A 22028-nucleotide genomic window follows, 5' to 3' on the forward strand; every position below is an offset into this window, starting at 1 on the left:
CCCCGACAGCAGCAGGGGGCGAATGGCTGGAAGTAAACTAAATGGTCGGGCGCTGCACATAGCTCGGGGCAGGGCCGTTAAGGCCCGGTGCACACGTGCGGACATTGTCCGCGCGGCGCCGCTGCGGCGCCGCAACGTTGCCGCAGAAACACATTCACACAGTACGGACAAATACCGCACAGTCTGAACGATGCCGACTAACGAGATGGATGTGTACAAACTTAAACGGGTATTCTTTATGTACCTTGTATACAAATGTTTATTGGATATAACTAAAAAGCATTGGGTGCATCCGTTCACCGACTCAAGACTCTTGAGAGGCAGATTTGCAACAAGTTTTTCAGACCTGAGAGGCAATGCAGAAAAATTTCATAATTATTTCCGTATGAGTGTCCAGTAATTTGATGAATTATTGTTAGCGCATAATATTTCATCAGCATGTATCCTGACATTATGCACGTACATTAACGTTAAATATTCACTCACGTGTTTTACATCTGTAAATGTATTTAATCATACAGCCTGTTCTGAAATACTGTGCGTTTATTAAAACACTACTTTCTTATCTGTATTTATATAGATTAGCTTATAGGCATTCATTAAAATAAAGTATAATGTATACTTACATATTTCGTTTTTTTTTTTCCTTGTCATCCTTTTCGTCAAACGATTCGCAAAATTTACGGCAGATGTTGATCCACGCACTTCTTTTTTTATTACGGTCATGGTATTCTTCAACGGCTACGTTCCATATCTCTGGGTAACTTTTAACTTCTGCGATGAAGAGTTCAACATCGAATATCTCTTCAAATTCACGTGATGCTGCCATCTCACTTTGCGGCAACCGACCGCACGTGTGCATTGCTCGATTGACACCAATGTACTAAGGAACGTAGTTGGACGTGCGGCGCCGCAGCGTTCCTGTGGGATCTACGGACAAAAATGTAAGCACAGTGGACGTGCAATGGACGTGCGGTGCCGCTGCGGCGCCGCAGCTGAGTGAGCATTATTTCTTATCAGTCAAGCCTTCCGAGAACGCATCTCCGGCGCCGCAGCGGCACCGCGCGGACAATGTCCGCACGTGTGCACCGGGCCTAAGTCTTCCTGCCTGGACGGAACCTGAACGCTGTTGGAATAATTCCTCCAACGGAATGGTCCGATAGTTTCATTCCAATAGACAGCTAAATGTCTATTCTTCAAACTGCTATAGTGGCTATCGGAATCAATATTGTCGGGTTAACGGAAAGTATCTTTGGAAGTGTGGCAACGTTGCTTTAGAAGGACAATCACGATGAGGATATACATGCGTAAGTAATAATTAAAAATGAGTTGTAAAGTTACGCTCGAGACACGGCAAATTCCTTTAACGTTTATGAAATAAATTATATTCTATTGCAGAAAAAAAAATATATCCTGTAATGCAAATGTCAACTTTATTTCTTGTGGAAAGTACTACTAAAACAAAAATATTTACGAAAATGTTTACAAACTCATGTATTTCAGTATTATAAAAAAACTATTTTTATTTAAATCGACACATTCGTTTTAGTTTACAATTTAGCTCCAATTCGTATAATTTTTTTGTGTGTATACTAGAGGCAAAAATTACTGTGAATTTTTTTTGTTAAAAAAATTGATTATGTATATGTTCAATGGTTTTTAGGCAATAGTTCATTATCGTTCATCCAGTTTATATCAAAGTTTTATAATTCATAATAAAATATATTTTTGTTGTTGTGATACTGTTTCGCCAGTTTCGCATCACTAACACATTCAACTGCTTACTTTATTTTAGTATTGTACGTTAAAATACAAATGTTTATGTTACACAGAACAATTAATCTCGGCAACAATGTTCCTCGAATCTTTATTCATATTTTCAAATTCAAATATATTTTGGTAATCCTACGACTTTGCATCATAAACACAGTTCCTTTCTTAATTCGAATATTTTATTTTAAAACTCAACTGAATACGCAATCAGGAACAATTGCCAATTATTATAATCTTTACAATTCATTTCAAAATTATAACTTTTATGGACAGTTTCTTGGAAATTATTGAGGGAGAAAATTGGTTGTTTATATTAGCAAATCATGGGAAACATTCTTTGAATTTCTCAAAATATTTTCTTTCAAAAACTTTTCTTTTCTGTCGTATTGTTTATTTAATGATACAAGAGTGGCCTTATAAGTGTTTTTAAGGTATTTTCCACATGTGTCTATACCTGCATGGCAGGAATGTAGGATAGGTTTGCGAAATACGGAGGGGAAATGGATAACCTTTATTTCCACAGTATATGTAATTGTAACTGAGTACATGAGGTAACGTGATTTATACAAGGGAATGAAGTTTTCATGAAATGCGGGTTTATAATCTGAAAAACCTCAGAAATGTAGAGCAATTTTGGAAAGAATTATGGCCATATTTTGGCGGGTCAAGCAGTAAGATAGTTCGATGTATGTCCAAAACCAACATTCTTGTTCATACTCCACACGCTGCGGTCTGCATAAGTTTCGTAGTCTGCCAGATTTTTTTTTTTCGTAGCCTAAGTTAATCAAAATGTGTGTGTGTGAGGGGGGGGGGGGGTGTCCAAGTTAGAGGAGGACCTAAGTGCGTCTCAGGCCGAAGCCTATACCATCTACCATGCGGGGTTTTAACCATGCAGGACAAGGGTGCGTGCATGTGCTTATTGGGGTTCATTGGCCAGTCGTGGCTGGAGTCCCTTAGGTTGCCTAGCCTAAAGTGACCCAGGTAAAACCTGCATAGACACAGGGAAAACCCTGGGCCGGGTCACGCGGGGATCAATTAAATCATGCTTTAATGCAAGCAAGAAAACTACTGGACATGAGGGAAAAGGTCCTGGTAAGAAGAGTTGGGCGGGGCAGAAAAAGAATCAATCATGCAAGGGTTGGACGCTTGGGCCTTGCGGTTGCGGCCCGCATTAGTACTGTTGGGCGCGCCTGGGTTGTATTTACCAGGGGCGGGCGACTTCACTCGTCAGCCCGGCCCAGCTGCCCAGGAAGCCAGTGTGCCAGAGCGCAGCGCGTGCCGCTCGGGCGCCAAGTTGGCAGGCCTGTTCGCGGCGAGGGGTCGGGAAGGGAAGCGTGTGCCGACAGTTGGTACTGCTCCCCGCGGCATCGACCAGTAGGCCGCGGACAGCCGTGCGTGGCGCACACAGAGCATTGTTGCGTGGTCGCTGCTTCTGCGGGCTTTGATGTGGCGTGCAGGTGCGAAGCAGAACTATGTGTAACGGCAACGAAGCAGTACCGTCCGAAGTCAAGGTAGGTTTACACACACCAGCTATGATTAGGGTTTTTCAGGTGGTCATTATTGTAACGATTATAGGTGAAAACTACATAGCCCTAATAACAATTACATTGTTGCTGAACGTTTAGGTTATGCTACTGTGTTGCAAAATACATACATACCATTATGCTAGAATGAATTTTTTAATGTATATCAACGCCAACTATATATAGTTTCAATCACCCGTCGAGTATAAAAATTAATTATAATTGTATGTACAACATTGGTTTTAATCTAGTTTTAATTTTGTTTGGGAAATGTAAATTTTCATTGGAACTTTCGTAAATGTAACACAAGTTTTTTTTTTCATTTACTGGCAATAAGCTTAAATATATAGGCCTACTTAATTTAATTTTGAATTGTAAATGCTCTTTTGATGTGGGTGTTAAATTTTACAAAAACAGACAGATGTTTTTCGTGCAGTCTGTTAGCTGTAAAACTTTTTTTTATGTAAGTAATTTGACAATAACTACCCAACTAAAATTAAGTCATTTGACCTATTACATGTTATTTGACACAAACATTAAAAAAATTACACTTCAGTTTTGCGATCACTGTAATTGTATAACCTCTCAGTTATACAATTTGTAAAATTTAAGAAAAAAAAGAGAGATATAGTATTTAAGTATGTTAATATTATTTCTACCAGATATCATAACTCCCGCTTTATTAGCTTCATTTCATTTGATAAAACCAAACTTACGCCTTTTCTATCCCCTATGGGTTGGGATTTCGCAAATATTAATCCAGTATATGGGGGTACTTTGGTTCCAAATTTCATCGAAATCCATTGAATAAACAGACGAACAATTAAGCAACATACAAATATTTAACAAGCAGTCATGATTCCGTTACAGGTTTATTATGAATATACGTAGGTTCAGCTAAATTGCATGGCGTATTATAAATTTGTGCTGTTTTAAAACGGGTGTGTTTTCTGACAGACTAGGTACTAAGTCACATAGTAAACGTATCGAAAGCAGTGTGGAAGCAGGGTGGGAAGACGTATCGCCACAGGTCACAACCTGCGCTCCTTTTTCACGAGCGAGGAAGTAACATGCCGACCTCCGTAGCGTAGTCGGATGCACACCGGCTTACGGTGCGAGGGGTCCTGGGTTCGAGTCCTGGGTAAGGCATGGGTGTGACATTTACATGCTGATATTTGACTACCAACGAATTGAAGTTGATGATTGCACTGAAACAAATTGAACCATTGGCCGGTTGGCGTAGAGCTGTAGGCCACATAATTCAAGGGGGAAAAAAAGGATATACATCTAACCAGCGGCGGTTCGAGGGCTACCATCATAGGCGTGCGCAGGACTTCAGTATTGGTGGTGCCAGATTACACAACAGCCCTGTCATTAATGGACCCCGAACCTAAAGCGGGGGGGGGGGGGGGGGGTCCGGGGGCCCTCCCCCGTAAAAATTTTTATTTGAAAGCGCAAAATGGTGCTATTTAAGGTGTTTCCGAACAAAAACATTAAATACACAGATGTAAAAATTTTAAAATTTTTTATGACAAATTATGGCTTTGAACGTTATAATCACCAGGAAAACTACTAAACTAATTACAGTTTTAAGCTTTGTTGAGCCATAAAGTAAATTGCACAAATTGTTTGCACGGAATTCATGCTGGTGACTTTCAAAAACCGTACTTAACATGTTTTATGAAGACGCCAAATAAATGCTAGAAAAAACATTCTCAAATGTTAAGTTTTAAAATCAACAAATCAAGGGAGTTTTTGTAACATACCTTAAATATGTAAAATATTAAAATAATAAAAATACGCAAATAAGAGTGGGCAAAAGTTTTAACTTTTGGAATACAACGAAAATGTTTTGTCGGCGACTGCATATAAGTCATCGAGTAAGGCTATCATTTTAACTAACTAAGCTCTCTCTCTTTTTTTTTAAATAAACCCTGGCGGACGGCGGCTATTATTCCGTGCGCCTGCCGAGTGGAGTGAACAGTGGACACCGAGCGCGCATTCTATGTAATTCGAGAAGAACTAGGAGAAGTATTTACATTTCAGAAGTTTCGTAGCCGCGGCCCGCGTGTACAACACAAGTAATTGCAACTGGCTTGTTTCCGTGTGTATAGTTGGTTCGATTGATAATTGATATACTGATAGTGTTATGAGCACATATCTGTAACTCGACACGATTGGAAAACATATTTTTTTGGAAATAATACGGTTTTTTGTAAGTATGTATTATTTCTGCTTGTAAAAAACAAAATAACGTTAACCCTAATGGTGGTGCCAAGGCACCTGTGGCACCTACCGTGCGCACGCCTATGGCTACCATTGCCCAACATCCTCGTTTGTCTAGTTTTCCAGTGGAAAATAAGGATGGAAATGGAAAAACGAACAATTTAAATTTTATTAGCATCTAGTTTAAAGTTCCGACTAATACATATCGATTTAAATTGCGTATTCATGATTTCGTATAGTAAAAACCTTGAAATTTTTTTTTTATAATAATTGTTTGTCTAGTTTTTCAATGGAAAATAAGGATGGAAATGGAAAAAAACGAACAGTTTAATTTTTATTAGCATCTAGTTTAAAGTACTGACCAATACATATCGATTTAAATTGCGTATTCATGATTTCGTATAATAAAAACCTTCAAAGATTTTTTTATCATAATAGTTTGTCTAGTTTTTCAATGGAAAATAAGGATGGAAATGGAAAAAAAAACGAATTTAATTTTTATTAGCATCTATTTTAAAGTACAGACCAATACCTATCGATTTAAATTGCGTTCTCATGATTTCGTAAAGTAAAAAACCTTAAAAGATTTAAATGCCACTTATGATGACGCGATTACACCGGAATTCGATCGTCAGCATTAATAAAACCAACCCGAGTATAATTTTTCTAAAAAGAACTTAAAAATTTCTTAAGATAAATTAGAAAAATAATGGTCAAATTTTAAGTTCCAGGGCTTAAAAACATTGTTTTCGAAAAAAAAAATTTATGTTCCGGCCTTTTTCATTAGGGGGCTGTTCCATACTCCCCAGGCTCCGGTAAGGCCCTTCTCCACAACATTATGACCCTGAACACGTAAATGGCCTAGGGCCCCGCTGTCACTTCACGTGTGGGGACCCACGCTGCTAGCTGCTACTGTGCGTTTACCGGCTTTCCAACGAACAATGGTAAACGAATGGTCCATCACAGTTTCGAATGGTAGAAACGTAGCCTAGTTCCTACTTTCCAGTTCCGCGTCCTGTTGGAAACAGGTTAAACATGCTTTATGTATACGGAAGGAAATATAATTTTTTTATGTAGACGTTACAATTTTTTTTTTTAAATTTGGTTAATGATGATAGTTCATACTTCATGTTCGAAGTAAGTAAACTCACTCAGTATCGGTACATTTACGAAGATAACTGTAAATTTACACAGATCCTCGGATAACTTGTAACCAGCATTATTCGTAAATTCAAGGTGAAAATTTTTAACAGTGTAACGCCGGCAGCTGAACTGACATCCTGACCTCGAAATTTCAAGGATAGGCTTTCCAACCGCTGACTTACCGGAGGCGAGCGCCTTTCTCTAATGATAAAGTTAGGCACCAACATGTTAATTTACTTAATTATTTGTGTAAGTGAGCATATACACAGGCCTGCAGGCTGTAATTAGAGACTTGGTTAGTTACTGCTCTTCTGTCATTTTGAGTCTGGTGGTGACGAAGTCATGCAGTGTGTGTCAATGCGCTCCGAATGTATAATTTATTTGCATTATAAATTATAAAATTAATTTTAAAAAATAATTATAATTAATAAATTAGAATAAATGACCAAAATATTTATTGATGTTATTGATTAAAATTTATATCAATTATATTACTTAATTAAATAATAAATGTTATACATGTGTTAATATTGATATTGAATACTGAATATTCATTAAATTTTTAATTTAACGGAATTTAGACTTTACCAACCGTGTTTATATCACTTCAGTCTTTTTTATTATTTTCTTTTTATTAATTAGTTTTTATTACTCCAAGTAAGTATAACTTCAAACGCACATACATGAGTATAAGCACCCATTTTTTAATATTGAAAAAAAAAATTCAGAAGCTTGTTGAGTCTGCAGCAAAAACCTGTTTTATTCCGCGTGTGTAATTATAAAACACAGAACCCGAAGGTCGGAACCCGGAGTTGTTTCTAAGAAGATCCAATTACTTTAGATTACGAAGAAATTTTCGTTTATTTAATCTTAATTCTTCAATTCCGTGAATTTACTGTAATTTATATCACTGTAGACTCCGAACCGCCATCGCTAACTGCCGCTGGATGGATATCTAGTAAAGAATGTCACAAGGATAAATCAGGCAATAATAAAAATATAAAGAAGTTTAAAGACCAGCCTATTGGTAAATATAACACATTATATGATCTCATCTTTTTTCCCATGACATCGCTATAGAGACAGAGAAATTTATGTTATTATTTGGTGCGAAATTAAAATGCATTGATCTGTGTGTAGTCGGTTTACATTTAAATAACAGCTCGAAATTGATTTTTATCAACACATGTAATCGAAACTAATGATTACTGATCAAAGTCGTAGATAAGTTTTCATTAATCATTAAATCACACTTCAAAACCAAAACACACTTGTTTTGTTCGAAATCTGCATCGGGCGACAATTTATTTTCGTAGTTTTCAGGTGTATGGCACACGCATTTGTTTTGGTTTTCTCATTTCGACTCATCGCTTGATCTTCGACGATTGCGTGCCAAGAAAGTTTTTCTCGGATGTTACGGAAAGGAAAAGTGAATTGTTCGGTTCGTCAGGAGTGTCTTCAGAGGAAGCTGGCAAAGAGAGTGACGACAGACGTGAGCCAGTCACGCACGTGTTATGGTCCGTCAACATGCTCAGACTTCAACAGGAAGTGAACCCCTCGCGATGCTTTCGTTAACAGAAGAAAACCAAGTTGCTTCAAGCAACTACTAATACATTTACAAGGCGCCCCACTAGTCGATAACAATGATAGGTTTCGCTTTTATGCCCGATAGTTTCGTTATGAACACAACACGATAGCAGCCCGTGCGACAATGATAACAGATCTCCATGTTGGTTTTCTCGCAGCCTGCACGGATAGCGTTTCGGACTGTTAAGAGTTTCACATATCAACTTACGTAGAAATAAACTGAGTAAAGTTTAAAACCAAAACGAAAGTTTCACATAGCTTTTTCGCAAATTCTATACGCGATAGTGAAATACTTTACATTGTGTGATGTAGTCTCCACAATCGTGCACATGTACGAGAACTGGCGAGCTTCTACGCTAAATTGTTACTGGATGTCTCAATGACGAGGTCGTTAGATTCAAACAAACCTGATTCAGGCTGGCCGCATGGAATCCAATCTGCCGTCGCTAAAGTGCCGCTGGATGGATATGTAGTAAAGAATGTCACTACAAGAATAACTCAGGCAATAATAAAAAAAAAGGTACGGCATTTTTAAAGACCAGCATTTTAGTGAATATACCACAATAATTCACACCACAATATAGAATGCCCATAGACAGGGAAAATCTGGGGATAAAAACTCAGAGAATCGAAAAAAAGTGTTTTCTAAACATGGAAAACAAAAGGCAATGAACCAGACACCATTTTAGTCAAAAATTCATGTTTAGTTAAAAACTTATCTTTTAACGTGTATCGAGTTACTGATTTGAGGCACGATAAAATGTTGATAATTTTTTTCACCTGGTCACAGTCAATACTGCCCGATGCTAAATTTGAAAAAAATAAATAAATAAATAAAGTGCTGTCATTTCTCAGACTGGCAGTATTAGTTTCATTGATCGAGGGAAATGATAACAGTGGGAAAACATTTTATCTAGTTATTTCACGCATTATGCATTCTAAGTATAATCGCGTCCCCTTTTGTAACACATTGTTCTGCCAAAATCTACGCATTTCTTTTTGATTTAAGACACTGAACTATTTTGAAAATATTGTAAAAAATTACATGTGTGCAAAATTAATTATTTAATTTAGCCAAATAATCGAGAAAAGTTTTAATTTATAACGAAAATTCAAAAAATATGCTGAGTATTTATTCTGATTTATTAATTGTAATCATTTATTAAATAATAATGTAATAATTAATATTTATAATTCAAGTAATTTGTACATACTGGAATATAACTCTACTTTTATAAATCCACTTGAAAAAGTTTATAAACACAATTTGTATCCCTAATATGCACAATAATTATATGGGCCAGTATTCAATATCAAAAACAAAATTTCTGAACGTGACCCAAACGTAGTTCCGCACCCGCCGCTAGAATTCGCTGCCGGAGCAGCTGTCGACTATCGAATCATTCTATTTGTAAAGCGAACAATGAAACGTTTTTGATAAAATCGAAAAAGACATGAAAAAAATACTAAAACTTGGCTTGAACATGATTTTGACAATGAATTTTATTAAAATACCACCCCCCTTAATTAAAATTTATTAAAAAAATTAATACTATATATAGTTTCCGCACATGTTAGATAATTATAAATTATGAAGTATTAAAGGATAGTTGTACTATTATAATTTTTTTATTACGTATGCGAATTCGTGAAAAATCATTTCCTAAAAAACTTAATTAATTTAATATTACTTTAAGTAATATGTAGTATTATATATAGTAATAAGTAGTAGGAATGAAATAAAATTGGCTGAGCTATGTATTTAATGAAAAAATAGCAATACGATAAACAATTAAAAAGTATTCATATATAATTGCTTAAAGCACAATTTGTATAATCAGGTAACTGGTAATTTTTAAAAAAAATCAAACAAATTGCACTGCCGAATTTTGAACCACGTTCCTTTAGCTGATTAAACGCGCACTTTAAATACAGGGATATTGTAATATCGGTGTAAAAATTTTGTTGCATGGTGCGCGCGCATCGTAAAAAACGTAATTGCTGCCGTAGGCCACGAAATCGCAATTCTGGTTATTTGAAATGTTAATTTGACCTTGAAATTGGTAATGTACCTGTAAACTGTGAGTTGGTTTGAGATATTTTTTTTTTACGTTTAACATCTTAGCACTTGGCAGACGGCATTTGGTAGACGCAATTTCGTAAGTGGAACGGAAGTTGCATGGAACGGAAACGTGTGACCACGGTGCTGCCATCTGTGGTGGATGGCAAGGGGAACTTCATAGAATTAACTGTTTAGAGTAAAAATGATTCAATTTTATTCATAAAAGTATGCAATCATTTCATCAATGTTTTGTTATGACGTCATGTTAAACTATCGTCCATAAACCGACTTTCCAGACAACCAATTTTTTTAGTTATGTAGAACATAATTGAGCATTATCATCCCACCACGTTTTAAATAAAGCTCAATCAAACGATTGAAAAATACGTAAAAAAAATATTTGCTTTTGATAAAAATATTTTTAAATTCGTACAAGTTTAGTATGCAACGTTACCACGGGAGTTTGTCTAATGCATGCTGTACTCACAAGCTGATAACGTTTTGTTTTTGTGAACATCGAGGGACGGACCAAGCGTATTGGTGATCTTTAAAATTACGTTGTAATACTAGGATTACATAATTGATAACATAAAATGGCTAGTTGCGTGTTACTCTAGTCAATATTACTTGACTTGAATCCAACTACAGGAACTCTTTAACACTAAATTTATAAAAAAATTTATAAAATTTTATTTTACACAATCATCTAACGTATCTAGTGCTTAGCGTTTTCATACAACTCAAAAAGTTTTATTCCAAGCGTTAGGAATGCCACTATCTACATTTCCCAAACATTAAAGCTGTTTTCGGTACTTCTTGATTCTGTACACTTGATATTCAAAAAAAAAAAAAATAACGGTCTACATCTGATTTCGAAACAAAATAAAAAACCTTTATCCCCTCTCCACCAATATAACATTATTGTATAAGAATCACACTCTCGCGTCAAGAAATACTGGCATTTAACATAACGCTCGGCATTTTTTAAAATTCCATGTTTAATTTCGTATTATAAATGTATTTGAAACATGAGAACACATGAATGAAAACATTTGACTTCTAAAATATGCCTAGAAGTTTGATGTAATCTTCGAATTACTGTTGCGAAATATACGTGTTTTTTAGTAATGTACATGTCCTCAGCTTGATAATATCCAATAGCCTACAGATATTACTCCCCATTGACGTCATTATATTTCTCACTGGGAGAGGAAGATATTGTGTAGTGTTTCTCACAGTTTTCACAGTAATACCAAATACGTAGAGACTGGAAAAATTCGCGCTTTCAGTGACCTCTAGGATAGACTCCACAACCCCCTACACACTCAGGCAAATGCCACCTGCTCATTGGCTATCGACTCGTGACATCTGTCAACTGGGACGCTTGCGATTCGATACTTTTTTGGTTGGAGGTTTTCCATTGGCTCAAAGTCCTTCAGACAAACTGTAAGCCAATCACAGAAGCAATATGAAGGTACAGTTGTTTGGATTATAGCATAACGCGAAATGAACCCGCGTATTTTTCCGGTCTCTACAAATACGTAATAAAGCCCCAGTGAGCAAAAGTTTGGGTGCTCTTAGACGTCCTGATGGCCCCGCCAAATAGGGAAATCTTGCAGACGGCCACCAATTGTAAGGGAACAATTGCTAGCGTCATTGGCGTAGCTGTGTTCATAAAGTTGGGGGGGACAAATAATGATTTTGATGTCATGTAAACCAATTCCCCTCTTACTAAGACGGGGGTCCGGGGGTCCTCCACCGGAAAATTTTGATTTTAAAAGTGCAAAATAGCACTTTTTAAGCAGTTTTTGTATCTAACCATTGGATACATCGATGTTAAAATTATTATTGTTTCCTTAAGATAAATTTTGATGAGTGAAGAAATTACAAATAAAGTTGGGCAGAATAATATTATAAAATAAAAATATCACGGTCTAGAAAGTTGGGGGGGACAGTCCCCTCCACCCAAAAAGTTCAGGGGGACACGTCCCCCCTGTCCCCCCCGGTTCCTACGCCCCTGGCTAGCGTAGATTATTTCACGAAAAATACATGTCCCTACTAATGTATAATGCTTATTCAAGTCTTCCTTGATACCGAATGGTTGCGCCAAATCCTCGCGTATACACATAATGGCGTAAAAAACAGTACATTTGTTTGAATTTCAGCCAGCCGGTTTTAATACTTTAATTCATTGGAAACAACTGGTAATATTTCGCGTACATACATACTTCTGCATACAGATGATATCGGTCCTTCGTCGTAATTATTTATTCTACCTCGGGTTCGTAGCTATGGCCGAGAAGAAATGAAGAAGAGGTTTTTCGAAGTGAAAATCTTAAATTATATATGTATTCAACTAACATGTAGCGAAAATGTTTCGGATATTTTTAATTCAATGCATCCAGAATTGAATAACTTAGGACGGATTTCATACTAAGTATGTCTAGGCATAGTGTTATTTTTTGGACTTTCATGGTTTATTAATCCAGCCAAGGAAAAAAAAACTCACTTTTTTTTTGCCTGTCGCGCGTGTCTCCCGCTGCCGACGCGGAGTTTAACATTATTATGACTGATAAGCAGGGACTGGAAAAATTCGTGATTTCACTTACATACACGGTCCTTTGCACAATAGTTCCTCGTTCACTGGTTGCTTACTTGAAGATTTCTAACCGGGGTTGCCAGTGATTCGATACTTTTTTGATGAAAGTTGCTCAGATTGACTTCACATAAACTGTGTGCCAGCAATAAAAGTAGGTCGATGATAGTTTGAATTTTTCCGGTCTCCGTATTGCTGGGCTTCCTTAAACCATCCGTGTTCAAACACCGAACGGTTCACAATTGAAATCTTACTGTTAATTTCAGCCAACGAAATTTCGTGATGTATCCGACATCTTTTGGCAGTGTTAGTAAGTATAAGCTACGATGATCATCCCATGACATCTGACCTTTCAACATATAAATAGACCAGGGTTATATAACATTTATTCTAACCACGACACTTTTTTTGTTTATAATTTTTGCTAGTGACATAAGTAATATAGTTTTTAGAGCGGAAATTACACCTGATTTCTTGCCACAGTTATCTAGTCCCGCCAAAATGGCTTCATACTCTACTCTCATTGGTTGTTGCACCATGCGTCCGTAACGTAAATAAAATGTCTCCTATGCACACGACCGTCCAATGCTGTTGTGTATCCAGGGCCGGATTTAGGGGAGGGCAACCGGGGCGAAAGCCCCGGGGCCTCCACAAACGGAGGGCCCCCACAAACGGACTCATACAAAAAGGACTATGGACAAGACCAATCTCCGGAACTATTTTACTACCAAATTCTCGCAGATAAAAATTTCAGAGCTACATTTCCAAACCTTGAAATTGCATTTAGAATGTATTTGGTTTTGATGGTTTCAAATTGCACTGGAGAGCGCTCATTTTCAAAAATGAAAATTATAAAAAATAGGCTCCGAACCACGATGGGACAAAACCGTTTATCGAAGCTTTCTCTCCTGAGCACTGAAAGCGATTTACTCCGGGAATTGGATTTCAGCGAAATCATCAACGATTTTTCAGCGAAAAAAGCTCGGAAGGTTCGGTTCATTAACACTAAAATTTAATTTAATATAATTCTTGTCTCCGATTATATTTATGTATGTTTTTTTAAATACTAAGAGAATCTACTTGATTTCACAATAAATTATTTATTGGAAAAACTCGACTGAAAAAAATTGTTCATTTTATTTGGAAAATAATTTGGGGGCAGGGGGCCTCCGCTCCTCTTGCCCCAAGGCCTCCAGACCTCTAAATCCGGCCCTGTGTGTATCAGTTGGTTGGAAAACATGGCGGCCAACCTACTGTTGTGCACCCAGCTGTGCTTCAGCGGCGGAGAGGTTTGTGAAAGCTATGAAAAGGGGGGAGGGGGGACAATGGGACGCGCATGCGCAGTGGCTGCGCGGCCCTGCAGGTGCGCGTTCAGAAAAGTGTGTCGGTCGCCTCGGAGGAAGTGGGCCGGCATGGAGGAAGAAAGCGTCCTCGCGTGAGCACCGGCAGCATTCGACGCAGCGAGCTAACTGGAGCGCGGATGTCCGCGGCGGCGTGGCTGGACCGTTAGGTCTGGCTCGGTGAACTAGACTCTATTTTTAAATCTCCGGAGATTTCAGCACCAGAAATCATTATGTCGAAGAAAGTTGCCGCCATGGGGATGGAGTTAAGAAGTAAGGGAGTTGGTGTGTACAAACGTTATCATGTTAACATTTGAAGTGAAAATGGAAACATCACCAATTCTTATATGCATAGCAAAACAATTTTTTGTTGTAATGAAGTTTAACGCTAATTTCTAGCAGATGTGTTGGTATTATTATTGTTAGCAATGTTCACTACATGAAGGCATCTGATTCTTCCTATAGAGTTCTTTTCAAGCTACGACTGGTTTTGCTATCCAATTGATAACCAGTTGACTTCATTTTCATAACAGACACCCACGGTTACAGCTGCAGTGATCTACTAAGTGAATGTGGTGTGAACGCAAAAGAAAAAAAAAGAAAAAAAACATGAAAGTGTGGGCTACCAAGTAGAAGTCGATAAAAAAAAAAAAGATTCACTCGCTTAAATCCTGATAACTTCATCAGAGCATAAAGTACTGACACTAACAATATTCGCTCAAAAATGCCTTTCCGATTCCGGGAAATTTCTTGACTGTTTAACCACATCGTTTGTCCGGATGCAGTCAACTTTTTTCTCAGCAACAGAACACACTGAAACAAGGACAACACTAAGAGCAGATACGCATTGAAAAGAGACAGTACCTAAAGGCTCGTGTAAAGTCGCGCACTGCTCACTACAATGCAACAATGGGTTTTGTTCACGCCCAAGTTGTGTTCCGTTTCTTTGCATTGTTCCCTTGTCCCTTTCATCTTGAGCCGTTCACTTCTTTCGACGCTTCGAGTCATTATATAAGGATAGACAAGGAAATAATATCTCGTGCCCTTTTGTTGAAAGAGCACATTCAAGGGTGCGTGATGAAGTGAATCTGTGAAATTATTTATATTTTTATGTTATATTTTTTTTCCCGTCATTGTACATAATGTTTTTTTCTTTAAAAAAAATAAAATAAAACATAATTTCAGCAGTATGAGATAAATAACAGATTATCAACAAAGTCATATTGTCATCGTCCACATGTTCGTCATTTGAACGGCCTATTTGCACTAGAGGTGTAATACGAGTTATATTTTACACTTTATTTCACAAGCCTTTCGTGCCGATTGCGGGCCGAAACAAGCAACTCTGTGCAGTTGCAACCGCGAACAGTGATGCGCAAGTTAGAATCTGGCGCGATCGCAGCGCAGTGGCGTTCAAATGCTCATGTTCATTAACGAAATATTGTTTTTGGAATTTCCTGCCACCCATTCAGTTTATGTCCCGCAATTTGCGAACACTCTCTGTATATAGTGTAATCGCTCAAATTTATCGGCAGTTAACCTTACGCACGCTTACGATTATTTTTTTGGTTTTGGGGGCTGGGAGGGGGGGGGAGGGAAAGAATGTAAGAGAGTCTTTATACGCTATTTTTTGACGCTTTATATATCAACGTTTAGTAAACGTCGATTTGACCCTTACTGCAAATCTAACACGATTATATTACCTACCTACAGTATTTAGGAAAACAAATAATATCCTTTGATAACGAAAGTTGAACAAACCAACTTACAAACCTCAAAAACGCTTCGCGGTGTATTATAGCGACTGGAGGATATGCGCTTTAAGGAACAGAGCCTTAAAGTTTTATGCAGTTTGGTTGTTTAGTTTCTTCGCATTGCCCTGGCCGGAGTTGACGTCTTTTCTCGCGCGGCCTTTGATACCTAATTTTTATAGTACCCTACACTGAGGCATTCGTCGTTGGATGAACCTTGATGGATGATGACCCACCGCCACTACTGTGGTACTGCTACTACCCGTACCACCAGCACTAACACCATTACAACCACCACCAATAATAATCTTAACATACACCCACATTTCACAAAACGTTTGGTGAAAGTATATATTTTTAAACACGATATATTTTTCTTATTGTTATGTTTAATAGAACAATATAAAACACGGCGAAGTTTTTTTCAGGTGACCCCTGAGCTTTTAGCTGCACCTCTCGCCGAACATAGCCAATAGTAAAACAAATTATGTACGATATATTGAACAATACGGTGTGTTGAAGTCATGTATAAATGTTTACTGCGACGTGGCTCTGCGTGTTTTATTTAGATAAGGTTTTTTGAAGTTATACTTCTAATGCGACTTCCAACAAGGTTGCGTTAAACGTTTAACGCTCCTGGGGAGGGGGAATAGAAAGAGAGAGAGCGAGAGTGAATGCTATTGTAAGGAACTAAGTAGAGAGTAAGGAAAAAATAAAGATCCTGACAGTTTGTAGTGTCGCCATATTTGTTTCAATTTTCAATACCGTTTTTGTATATTACAATTTAAATTGCAGAAAAAAAAATCATGTTTCATAGACACATAAATAGTGAGTGTGTGTCATTTCTCTATGTCCACGAGGTCTCGCCGCGTCAATTTTCTCCTTGGGGCGAACCCGTCCGCTAAATTAAATAAACAGCTTTTATCGTTGAATGATTTCATTAATATAAATATATCAAAAAAAAAAAAAAAAAAGAACGCCCCGACCAAACGCAGTGGAACTGAATCATCTCGCCGTAGTGGGACCGAAAGAGCCGGAATGTGATTCTCGTCGCCTGGCGTGCCGACACGAACGCAATTTCGATTCGTCGCGCGCATCGGCTCACACCGCAGTAAGCCAATCAGATAAGCCGGTCCGTCGGCCTGACAGCTGGGGGGTCCCGCCCCAGACAGGCGGCTCGACCCGCCTCGGGCTGCCCCGGGCGAGGCACGTGGTCTCCGTGGTTCAGGAAGCGACCACGTGACCGGCATCAACAGGGACAGTAACAGGGACGATCTGGGAAACTGGTGGGAACTACGCGAGACGTACCTGGCGGCGTGAAGTCTACCTACGTTTTGGTACAATATGGGTTCCAAGTGGACGAGACCAGTCACAGTAGGGGCATATAGTGGCGTGGAGTGGGAAAATGGCTAGGGGCCTGCAGATTTTGCGAAAAGATTTCGAGACTAGATGAAAGTTAAAACACTATAGCATCGTCTGTATTTCGTGATTGGGTGAGTTTCTCCCAGGTACATATCGATTGTAACAACACCAATCACTGTGATTCAGTGCGGTAGCAAACGCGTCCTGAGTGGCTCGGTCAAATAAGGCAACGATTTCTCTCGTAGAAGGCCGCCAATCACAAGGAAGAAACCACAGGTTGCGGTTATACCTTGTTGCAGTCTAATAAGTGTTCAGATCTTTTCGCGAAAAATGCATGCCCCTAGAAATGGCTAAAAAGCAATTCAGTAAAGTGTCTCGCGCTTCGTCGATTATAATTGACCAGAGTTTCACATATTGTCTAATTACGATATTTGTCGGCATGTAGGGAAATAAATAGCGGGTTTATGCATGTGAGGAGTGCGTGCGGTTTTAAAGCCGCCCCCTCGTACGGGCACACATGCGGTGCGCAGAGCTCCAGAAATAACCACGCGATTTAACAACTACTCAAGTTATCCTATTGGGTTCCGTTTACGAAAACAATTTAATAATTCGGATCAGTAGTCCTGTTTCCGTATCTATTTTTAAACTTTTAATAGATCCATTTAATTTAATTTATTTGATATTATAAATGTGAGATATCAAGGAAGTTATCTTATGTTTTAATTTAAGATTTTATTAAGTATTCTGCTTGGCCGAACGGAACTCTTCAAAATAGGCGGCAGCGGGATAGGCACCCATGGTGAAGGGACGCCATGCTGCACCAGCCGGGGTTTCTTTCCTTCCTTCCTTCTTCCTTCCTTCCTTCCTTCCTTCCTTCCTTCCTTCCTTCCTTCCTTCCTTCCTTCCTTCCTTCCTTCCTTCCGGTCAGTGGGGACCTCTGGCCAATGGGGACACTGCATTTCAAAGCCAGTGGTATATTCAATTTAAAACTAATTTATAAAATACCACACCAAAAATAATTCTGATTCAAGAAATCTTTGAACCAATGTAGATATAAATGTCATAAATATAAAAATTCAAATAGATGACGATAAATCTGTGCACACAAACTTGAAATCTGGCTGTGGGGGCGGGGCTCAAGTTTTCCTAGGAGCGCTGATTGGTGGACCGGGAGAGTCCGGGGCAGTGAACCAGCTCCTCGAAGGCGTACTGACGCATCCGGCCTTCGAAGGACGCCGCCGTCTAGTATTCGACTGAGTTCTGGGGCCTGAAGCGTAGACGCCTGTAGAGAGCACGAGACAGTTGGATCTTTGGAAAAGAATAAGTCACGTGATTTACGGTGGAATCCAATAGTACATAAATAAGTAACGTGTTAAATCACCCATAAATTGAAATCCGAAAGCAAAGTTTTACGATCGGCCGTTTTTTTTAATCCAATCGTTTCATTTGTCTGATCTCGCAACCAGTCTTGTGATTTTACCCTCCCCTAGCCTAAAACAGATAAAAGGACCTAACTGATGACATTCCTAAGAAAAGGGCGGGTTACAAACTGTATTTATAGAAGAATTGAGATGGCGAGTTTTCAGAATATATGGTTAGAAACCAGAAAAAAAAAGGCTTAATTTCAGGTGGGAATGAAGGGGAAGGTGTTGTTAAAACCTACTCGATACTAATTGGCATGCTAGATATAATTGAAATGTTTGTAAGTGACAATCATCGTTTCAAGGTTGTTCACTACTGGAACCAAAGACATTTGGTCGCTCGGCAGCAGCCCCGACAAGATACGGCGAGTGGGCGGGGCTTCAGTTCTGGTTGCACGCAACGTTGGCAGCAGGTGCTCAGTTGTTCTTCTCGAAGTGACTTTCTTCCTACATCACAGGCGGACGTGGGCAATTTTCCTTTGTTATGAACGTTCATCGCCTTCCTCCCGTCTAAGTAGGTGCTGGTATGTAGTGATGGAGTCAGGCTGTTGACCAACCCTTAAAACTAAAAATTTTAAAATTTGAATATATTTAAGACATGCACTCTTTCCTTTAGTCCCACCACATCTGTCCCACGCGCGCTTCCAACAAAGCCGAAACTGCTCGCATTTTTAGTTATAATGCACCATTTATTTGAGTAAACACTGAAAATGTACTACAGTATATAGGTACTTATTTATGAGAAACATATATAATAACTAGACAGCTGTTAATTGATTCTTCGCTAGTTACGTATATACGTAAAATCAATGCATGCGAACTATTATTTTTCAACACTGTTATTGAATACTGGTTTAGCTTCAGCAGAGGTACAAAAGTTTTATTATTAAAACTGTGCACGGCATCCTCTTTCACAGATTTATTTCAAAGTAGTCTTATAAAAAATAAAAGTTTGCGTGAGATTATGTACACGCCTTAGAAGTTATGTTTCCAAAATGTAAATTTTTATTTGTCACACAGATACGCTTGGTACGTCCCCTCGATTTTCACGAAATTAACAGGCGCTTCCGCCATCTTGAATATTTAGGTCGTGGACACAGTGGACACGCGCATGCGTATTGTACCTGCACTTCAGCCTATCACATTTCCGCCGCATGTCGCACGCGCATTTCGTTGCTTAACTAAAATTGCACCCACAACGCACCTTAAGAAGCGTAACTTAAAAAAGTTAATCCCACCTGTATTGAAAGTATATTATGGATTAATTTAAGTATGATTATACTTTCAATTATATATTTTTTATACAATTTCAGGACACTTGAAATAAATAATGTATTTTTTTTTAATCTTTCGTTTACCTGTTGGCTAACTTACGTCCACTGCCAAGAGCAAATAGAAGCCTAAGAGGAAAGGAGTAACACCTTCAGCTTAATGCAGTAGGATAAGAAACAGGTTCCTTGTATGTAAATGAAGACATTTGTAAAGAACATATCTTAAGTCCACGAAACGCCAGTGCTCCTGTCATCAATCTCGCAATGCAAAAACATGAAGCGTTAAGTGGTCCATCTGCCGATACTCGGGTCAACGTCTCATGATCTTTGCCGTATTTACTCACACTGTAGAAATGGGAACCTCTATTTAAATACTGGTTTATGAGCCAGAACACTTATTTGCTGTCAATGTATGTTATAATAACACGAGTTTTCAGAAGTTAAATTATAATTAGTTTCAAGGTTTTTACGAGGACTCATGCGTAACGCTAAAACTTTATCTATTTTGTTTCCGTGGAATTTTCAGTTGGTAATAAATAATAACGATTACATACCAGAGTCGTAGACATGTAGACATGAGATTGCCAGGTTTTGTCGCTTGTAGCCAGGGAGGTAGGAAACAGCAGTGGTAGGTCCACTTCATGAAATTTTAATGATTTTGAATGAAAATCAAGGCGAATAGAACGGTTTCTGTGTCCTTGAAACTTTACACTACACTCACAACGAATTTAACTAAGCCGTTTTGACACGTAATACCTGCCAAGCCTCTAAATATAGACCTCACGACACTCTCAGGCATCTCATCCTACTAACTGAGACATCCTGCCCGACATCTACACTGTTAAATATTAATTAAATAAAAATATTTTAAAATAAAGTCTTTAAAAACTGACTAAAAAGTATAAAATAATTGTTACCAGTCCCATAAAGATGTATAACCCCATACAGATCGTAATAAAAATTTGTGATTGTTGATTCCTGAATTAACTTGTAAATTTAAAACCAAAAACGTGGGGCGCATGCAATCAACTTCAAGGTATGTATGGAGTAGCTGTCACACAATAGCTCATATCATTTGCAGTGCTATAAAATTGTTACTGACTTAGGTTAACTATTCATGCATCAATCATCTATTGCATGCGCCCCACGTTTATCATTTTAAAACTTACAAGTACATTTATAGGTGTTAAAAATTAACAAATTAGCAAATTTTTAAGACAATCTCTATGGGGTTATGGATATGTATGGGGTTAGGAATCTGTATGGGGTTATAAATCTTTACGGGGTTAGGATAAATTATTTTATAATTTTTAGTACATTTTAAAAACCTTGTTTTAAAAAAATATTTTATATTTCATTATTATTTTCTGTTTTTTTAATTTTGTGCATGGAGAATTTTTCAATTAACTTAATTTTTAATACAGATTAAGTATCTGAATTTATTCCTAACCCCATACAGATTGTAATGAAAATTTGTTTATGAATTTTAAATACATATACAAATACTTGCAAGGTTTGAAATTAAAAATGAGGGGCGCTTGAGACAGTGGATTTCAATTAAATACAACACCATCTATTGACGAAGTTCTAAACTAAACTGTTATCAGCGCTGTTAGTTCGCTAGCCGCCGCGAGCCTTGCCAAGTGGACAGATCTCGCCAAGGAGAAGGATAGGTAGTTTCCTGACCTTACTATATGACCGCGTGGCGGACATTTCTCCATGCACTGTATGCGTGATATAAGCACCGCCTGCGTGTAATGCGTTATGCATCCCGCAACACTGTACTGTTCTGCTCGTAGCCTAAAGCCACGAATCAGATGACTTTGCTAGACAAAAGCAAACAAATTTGTAACGAACAGACGAACAAACCAACTGAAAAGAAGGCGAGTTAATATTGAATTGCCATCCAGTTTTCAGCTATGTTCAAAGTTTCAAGTCTATATCTCATCGGGAAGTTAGTTTAAAATCTATTG

General features: G+C 38.1%; 1 protein-coding gene across 2 annotated transcripts in view; it reads left to right on the forward strand.

Annotated features, from left to right (window-relative positions):
* Positions 1–3147: 3147 nt before the first annotated feature.
* LOC134541795 (long-chain fatty acid transport protein 4) overlaps positions 3148–22028 on the forward strand; it is a 102111-nt gene continuing 83230 nt past the window's right edge. For both annotated transcript variants that reach the window (XM_063385477.1, XM_063385476.1), the window contains exon 1: positions 3148–3284. In XM_063385477.1, the coding sequence (XP_063241547.1) occupies positions 3246–3284 (39 nt within the window). In that variant the 5' untranslated portion in view covers positions 3148–3245. The remainder of the gene's footprint in view (positions 3285–22028) is intronic.

The sequence above is a fragment of the Bacillus rossius genome, assembly GCF_032445375.1.
Source record: "Bacillus rossius redtenbacheri isolate Brsri chromosome 4 unlocalized genomic scaffold, Brsri_v3 Brsri_v3_scf4_2, whole genome shotgun sequence".
In the NCBI taxonomy this organism is placed as follows: domain Eukaryota; kingdom Metazoa; phylum Arthropoda; class Insecta; order Phasmatodea; family Bacillidae; genus Bacillus; species Bacillus rossius.